Source organism: Oncorhynchus mykiss, chromosome 16, assembly GCF_057628025.1.
Source record: "Oncorhynchus mykiss isolate SJ-2025 chromosome 16, ASM5762802v1, whole genome shotgun sequence".
NCBI classification, from domain to species: domain Eukaryota; kingdom Metazoa; phylum Chordata; class Actinopteri; order Salmoniformes; family Salmonidae; genus Oncorhynchus; species Oncorhynchus mykiss.
In genome coordinates this window covers 14,886,654-14,894,305 of record NC_143037.1, presented here as the reverse complement: position 1 = coordinate 14,894,305, position 7,652 = coordinate 14,886,654, and the positions used below count along the sequence as shown (strand labels likewise).

The following is a 7,652-nucleotide window of genomic DNA, read 5'->3' as shown; positions in this document are numbered from 1 at the left end:
TTGATAAGTAAGAACGTTTGTGTTCATTGGCGGGACAAGACACTATGAATGTCTTATATCAGCCAGGGGGAGGTAATTTCAGCATGGTTAAATTGCAATGCTCTATAATTAAGTAATAAGGCCAGAGGGGGTGTGGTATATGGCCAATATACCACGGTTTTCAGCCAATCAGCATTCAGGGCTCGAACCACCTAGTTTATAATTATATTTCTGCCAGCCGAGACACCACAAGCAGAACAAACAGGGTTTTGACTTGAATTATTTGGTATTTTACTAGGATCCCCAGTAGCAGCAGCTACTCTTCCTGAGGTCAACACAAAACATGAAACATAATACAGAACATCATTAGACAAGAACAGCTCAAGGACAGAACTACATACATTTTTAAAAAGGCACACGTAGCCTACATATCAATGCTTACCCACAAACTATCTAGGTCAAATAGGGGAGAGGCGTTGTACCGCGAGGTGTTGCTTTATCTGCTTTTTGAAACCAGGTTTGCTGTTTATTTGAGCAATATGAGATAGAAGGAAGTTCCATGCAAAAATGACTCTAAATAATACTGTACATTTTCTTGAATTTGTTTCTGGATTTGGGGACAATGAAAAGACCCCTGGTGGCATGTCTGGTCGGATAAGTGTGTGTGTCAGAGCTGTGTGTAAGTTGACTATGCAAACAATTTAGGATTTTCAACACAATGTTTGATGCACTCAGTCTCTCCTCAACTCTTAGCCAAGAGACACTGGCATGCATATTATTTATTTCAGCCCTCTGATTACAATTAAGAGCAAAATGTGCCGCTCTGTTCTGGGCCAGCTGCAGCTTAACTAGGTCTTTACTTGCAGCACTGGACCACACGACTGGACAATAATCAAGATTAGACAAAACTAGAGCCTGCAGAACTTGCTTTTTGGAGTGTGGTGTCAAAAACAGTTATCTCGTTCCCCACCCTTGTCCAGGACATATCCTGTTCACCCTCCACGTTCCTGGTGCATGCCATGCTGCTGCCAGTGCTACAGTACATCCCCATTACAGCTGAGAAACAAGAACCACCAGCAGTTTGAGGGAGAAAGATGTACAGTAATACTGCATCCAGGTGCTGGATGTCAAAGAAAGCCACATTAGCCACAAGAGACAATGTTCTTTACTTGATTAAAATCTGACCACAACACTCCTAATCGTCATTGTCCTGTCCCCAAAATATATTGGCAGTGGTTGGGGGTGTTGGTTAACCACAGCTGGCTGTAGAGAGCCATCTTTCTGTGGGAACACATTGTTCTTTATCCTGAACCGTACTAGTGGGCAAAAGATCCAGCTGAGCTCTACCATTTATCTTATTAGGTGCTGAAGTGTTGCTGGTCTATTAAATTGATTAAGAAGCTTCTACCAAGTGCTGACGAAGCAAATGTAGTTCTTTCTTATGGAAGTGAGTCTAAAGTTGCACAGGGAGGCAGCAGTGCAGTTGGAAGTTTATAGGTTTGTGTTGCTCTTAGCCAGAGCAATTAGGGTTAAGTGCCTTGCTCATGGGCACAAACAGATTTTTCACTTAGTTGGCTTTGGGATTCGAACCAGTGACCTTTGTTTACTACCCCAAAGCTCTTAACTGCTAGGCTACCTGCTCCCCGCTAGGCTATCTGCTACGCTACCTGCTACCCGCTAGGCTACCTGCTACCCGCTAGGCTACCTGTCACCCGCTAGGCTACCTGTCACCCGCTAGGCTACCTGCCAACCGATAGGCTAACTACCCACCCGCTAGACTACCTGACATTGTTGATAACTTACATCACCTCTTGTAACATTTATTGTTCACTTTCAATTTAATCTGGGAGTGCTTATTATTTTTACAGCGGGAAATAAATAATACATGTGGGGGGAATTAAGTTAATTGCAGCAATGCAATGACAGAGTGGAGAGCTTACCATCTCAGGATAATTGAACTACTCTGTTTTGTTTTATACATTATTTTGGTGGTGGGGGATTTGTGCTGTTTGTGTCTTTCTCCTAATTTGAATCATGGGAGATGTGAAAAAAAGAAACTGGAAGCCAGGCATGCAAAGCAGTGATTGGTTGAGCAGGAAACGTCTAATAATAATGATGATAATAATAACACATTTGTTTTATATAGTGCTTATCAAGGATCCACAGTTGCTTATATACTGTAATGAATGGAGTTTCTCAGAACCAGTCTAATGCATATATTTCTGAAAAAGAAGTAGAAGTATATCTATAATATTCAGTTGCACTTTTGCACCATTACATTGGAACACACACACACACACACACACACACACACACACACACACACACACACACACACACACAAATAACTGTGGTTACTTAACATATTCTGGCACAGCGATGAATCGATGAGGGAGGGAAGGAAGCTTCCTGTGTTCTCTGGCTGTGCAGATGTTAGGCTCCAACCACTCCCTCAGTGAGATCTCCATTAGGCACCCAGAACCAGTGTGGAGAAAGCCTCAGCACCCCAGAAAAATGAGGATGATCTAGAGCTGGACCCAGCCATTGATAGGCACTGGGTTGGACCATGGAGGCTCTGCTTTGGTTACAGAGTTCTTCCAGCTGTTTATGTTATCCTCAACTCACTTAGAGGCCTCCGTTAGGGGCCATGTCATCATTGCTGACATCATCACTTCCCGGCACAGGCCCTGGGATCAGAACACACCTGATGCGTACAACTGACCCTGACAGCCAAGGGCCAGCAGAACAGACCTGAGATCAGTGGTCAGAGACCTGCGGTCTTCGCAGCATCATTACACTGTGGTGTCCAGCCTGCATGTCTAGGTCCCTAGTTCCCCATGTCCTGACCAAGGTCAACTGTATTCACTGCAGTCATCAATATAGATAGATTTCCCAGAGGTTTCTTTCCAGTTTGTGTTCTTTAGAGTGACACTATCTGACAATACAAGCCCATTAAGTGTGAACTTACGAGATCTAATGAAGCACTACGAATGTCCCTTTGAATCAAAGTCAGAGTTATTCAAACATGAACTCAACAATGGAGACAGATTCCAATTGTTAGGTCCTGAATCTAATTTGCTGCAACAAGCACTGGCTGAACTCGTTCCCTCCCAGTAACATCCAAACTCTCGGAAACCTGTTCCAATGTGTTTAAGCAGTTTGTTATTTCTGTGTTTTTATTGGAAGTATGTTCGTTTAACGAGACTCAAATGGGAGCAGAAGAGGAGTGCCATTTTGTTCCCAATCCAAACAAGAGCTTCAGAGCAGGATTTCTTTCATTATACCTATGCATCATAACATTGTGACCATGAGTCATGCCTGGCCTGCTCCGAGGGCACAATGTATTCCAGCTGGTTTTTCCTACGAGAAACCAGGGGCCTCTCAGTCAAAACAGACAGCTCTCGCCAACTGCTCAGTGTGAGGGACAGGCCAGCTCCAGGTTTAGGCAGAGTTTTGTGGACGACTTTCCCTCTATTCTCTATGGGTCCTTGTCAAACTATATAGGGAATTTATTTTTTTTAATTGAACCTTTATTTAACTAGGGAAGTCAGTTGAGAACAAATTCTTATTTACAATGACAGTCTAGGAACAGTGGATTAACTGCCTTGTTCAGGGGAAGAACAACGTATCTTCACCTTGTCAGCTCGGGGATTCAATCAAGCAACCTTTCAGTTACTGGCCCAACGCTCTAACCACTAGGCTACCTGCCACCGCGAATAGGCTGCCTTTTAGGATGCAACCTTAGGGGTATGATGTCGCCGTAATCATTCATACCGTTAGGATTCACATTAAGACCACAGTGTGTAGTTCAGAAGACCAAACAGTGGTGAATGAGATAGATATTTACTAAATATTTAGATGTATTCACTCTCCATGGGGTCGGTAGAAAGCGGATTCTTCCGGTTTTCAGGGATACAGTATTTTCAACCTTACTTCCGTTTCACCTAAAAAACAGATGTCGCGATGCTGCCCAGGCGTTTAAAAAAAAAAGCCTGCTACGTTAGGTTAAGATGTATTAATAATACAAAATATTTCCAATTGACAGTAAACCTCTATCAACCATCTCAGTTGACCATAGATGCCTATAAACAATGCCAATAGATGGCGCTAGAACCCTGCTTTGCCGGTTTCTTTCCTATGGTCTTACCAGGCCTGGAAATGGCAACTGTTGACGCTGTAAATTGGTGACACCTCTAAATGCAATCTAGTTACACGCTGGAAAATGTGGGGTTACAAAAGAACATAGCAGACATTGTATTGAACGCAATAAAAATATTTGATCAAATAAGGACATGTAGTTATTTCCTTCAGCCAGTACATAGTGTCAATCTACAGCCAACACAAAAATTACACTATTTACATGACTTGAGTCAAATCAAACATGAAGCAAAAAGTCACACCAACTTGAATCCATTGATTTATTTTCAAACTCCACTTAATAAATAATGCACACGATTTAAGAACATCAGGTACACAATTAAAAGGGTCAAAATAGCTTCTTGTTTTTTTTTTCCTCTATAGAAAGAACGCAGGCACTTTAGCAGCTGTTACAGTAAGAGTTGTGCAACACAGTAAAAACAGGAAGAGCACACAGCTGAGGCCAAAGGTCAAACCCTCCTCCCGTCTTCCACCATATTGGCAACGCAGGTACCCTATGTCTCCCCCACAGACACACAAACAAACCGTCACAGCATTGAGAAAAGTAGCACAGTACTCATACAGTAGAAAAGAGAAGAGGATGTCGAAGAAACACCCATAAAACAGATCAAGTGTAGCGGGCAGATTATCTGCCCACATTGTATCCACAAAGTGCCAGTTAAAAGGCCCTACCCACAGGCCTATAGATGTACTGTAACTGTGCATATCTGTCCTCCTGAGGGAGAAGTCACTATACAAATGCATGCTCACATTGACAGGCACATAACATTACAGTGCAGGACTTACATTTGGCAAAACACATAGGTGTGACAGTGTGTGTGTGTGTGTGTGTGTGTGAATGATTGAGAGAGAAAGACAGAGTCTGAACGAACACAACAGGTGTAACTTTCATTAGAACATAAGGACTCAAAGCATTTCTAAAGGATTACTAAAGACATAAATATACACAAGACCCTCTCACTCCAAAAAACACCTGAAAGCAAGACTGGCGCACGGAATTTCGACAGGTTATTTTTAAGATTCTGGTTTCATATTTCGTCCGGTGCTTCCATAACGGCATGCTTTGGATAAAAACTAAATGGTCTGCTTAAAATCAAATATATTTAACATCTTAAAAGTACATACAAATCTAAACCATTTGTGTGTATGAGTGGGGTTGTCTCATTGTCGACAGTTACACATTTTTTGTTGACATAACTGTCAATAAAAATAACATCTAGCGCCTCTTTAAATTAGGCCCAACGACCCTGATAACAGTAAATCACGTGACGTCAGGGAGAAGGAGGAGAAGGTGGAGAAACGTGAGCAGTGAGTTTCTCAGCAGAGTAAGCCAAATCAGTAACCTCTTTAGCCAATGGACAGGGGATGATGTTATTGAATCATACCACACAATGCCAACACCAAGAGAGAAAGAGCAACACACAACAGAAATATCAACAACGAAAGAGAAAGAGCAACACCCAACAGAAATATCAACAACAAAAGAGACAGAACTAAAACCAAACACCTGACGAGGTCTCCTTGCCCTGACACATCACGCCATTGGCTGTGTTAAGAGAAGCTCTCGATACAGGGGTAGAGTAGACGATCACCAATCACAACCAGGGACCACTTCCTGTCTTCCTGAGGGCCAGGTCGGCTCTGATTGGTTCAGCTCCATTTTTTGGTAACTTCTGATTGGCTTTCCATTTGTCGTTGGTGATAACTGTCCAGTCCGCTTTGTGTCAGTGTGAATCCACCTGCATCCACATCCAATGAGCAGGTTCTGTGCATGGGGAGTGAAGGTCAGGTGGTGGAGGGAATAGGGGAGTGGGGTTATGGGTGAGAGCTTGCGGTGTCCTATGAGGCAGGGGTTAGGGGTCAAAGGTCAGGGGTTAGACTAAAGGCTCACACCTGGCTGACATGCAGGTCTGAGTCCTCGAAGCTGAGGGTGGAGATTTCCGGTTGGTCGCCCTCTACTTCGCTGCGCCGTCTCCATGGCGACAGGTCCTCCCGGTCGGCGTTGGTGTGGTACAGGGACGAGGCGCTCACTTGGACAGGCGGGGGGTCTCCTGGAGGGAGAGGCGGGAGCGGGGTGGTGCCCCCGGGTGGCCTCGCCAGGGCAGCAGGCCCATGAAGTCCTGGCTGTCCCAGGTAAGGGCTCGGGCCCCCCTGGGGCTGGGGGTAGGGTGGCTCTGCCTGGACTGGCGAGCGAGGGGCGGGGGGTCCCCCGTGGTTGCTGCTGCAGTAGAAGCTGGAAGGGATGCTGGTGGTAGAGTGGTCGCTGTGCTCCTGCATAGTGTAGGAGAGGGAGGGGTTGAGGGAACGGACGGAGGAGGGGGACAAAGTCATTCAGATTCAGAAGCACTGGACGCAGGGGACTCAGTCAGGTCAGTCACAGTGCTGTAGTGAGGGCAGTGGACAGGGTGGCAGGGCAGGGCAGGGCAGGGCAGCAGCAGCAGCAGCAGTAGTAGTAGTAGTAATAGTAGTAGTATCTACAGTGGTGCTGGTGCAAAGGGTTACAGTAGTGGAAGCAGGAGTGAAACAAAGGCAGCAGATGTAGTTGGAGGAAGAGGAAGCAGAATAGCAGCAGCATCAGAAGGGATGGTACAGTAGAGCTCACTTGGGGAATGTTAGTAACTCACTGTCACATTTTAATCTCTGAAAAACACGACAGGGAGAAAAGACACAACAACGAAAACAGACGCCCAAAAGTTAGTGAAAAGATGACCAGTTACAGCGAGCGAAAAAACTGTTTAGGAGTATCTAGTTTTAGCAAGGGCGTGAAAATATTAGATGAAGAGGAAGTGATAGATGGAAAAAGTGACACAGCACGAGAATCCAGGAAAAATGGGCAGAGGGATGACATTTAGAATAGATGGGTAGAGCTCAGAGAACATAAGTATGTGTTGAAGGTGTGGGGTGCATGAGGACATGTTGACATGAAATCACAGTTTTACTGGGTCATTAGAGAACATGAGAGGCTTCAAACTACTAGACATCACAGGAGGCTGGTGGCACCTTAAATGGGGAGCACGGGCTATACGGAATGGTATAGTAATGGCTGGAACGGAATCAATGGAATCGAACTCCATGTGGTTTCCATGTGTTTGTTGCCATTCTATTCACTTAATTTCAGCCAATACTATGAGCCGTCCTCCCCTTAGCAGCCAGTGCTAGTAACAAGAGACTCTAAAAGCAATGTGGCAATGTTAAAAAGTCTCAAAGTTGGCAAGTGTAAGATGTTGAAGCCAATGAATGAATGAATGAAGATATAATGGTCAACCTTGAGGATTGCTGTGTGTGTTTCTAGGAGAGGTGGGGGAACATGCATCACCAGACCGAGCTAGCAGCGACCAGACCTAGCTAGCAGCTATTAGACCTAGCTAGCAGCTACCAGACCTAGCTAGCAGCTATTAGACCTAGCTAGCAGCTACCAGACCTAGCTAGCAGCTACCGGTAACTGTACTACAGGCTACTTCACTACAGCTTCCCAAGCTACATTGGAACCCAGTGACGCAAGACGGTTCTATATG

The 7,652-nt window shown here is 44.8% G+C and overlaps 1 protein-coding gene across 6 annotated transcripts in view; it reads right to left on the bottom strand.

Moving 5' to 3' along the window:
- Positions 1–4,383: 4,383 nt before the first annotated feature.
- Positions 4,384–7,652, bottom strand: part of LOC110491420 (pleckstrin homology domain containing A1b) — a 46,061-nt gene continuing 42,792 nt past the window's right edge. For 5 of the 6 annotated variants that reach the window (XM_036946267.2, XM_036946265.2, XM_036946266.2 and 2 more), the window contains one exon: positions 4,384–6,408. In XM_036946267.2, the coding sequence (XP_036802162.1) occupies positions 6,165–6,408 (244 nt within the window). In that variant the 3' untranslated portion in view covers positions 4,384–6,164. Of the gene's footprint in view, positions 6,778–7,652 lie in introns of all 6 variants that reach the window. The other variant, XM_036946270.2, reaches the window with a different exon arrangement.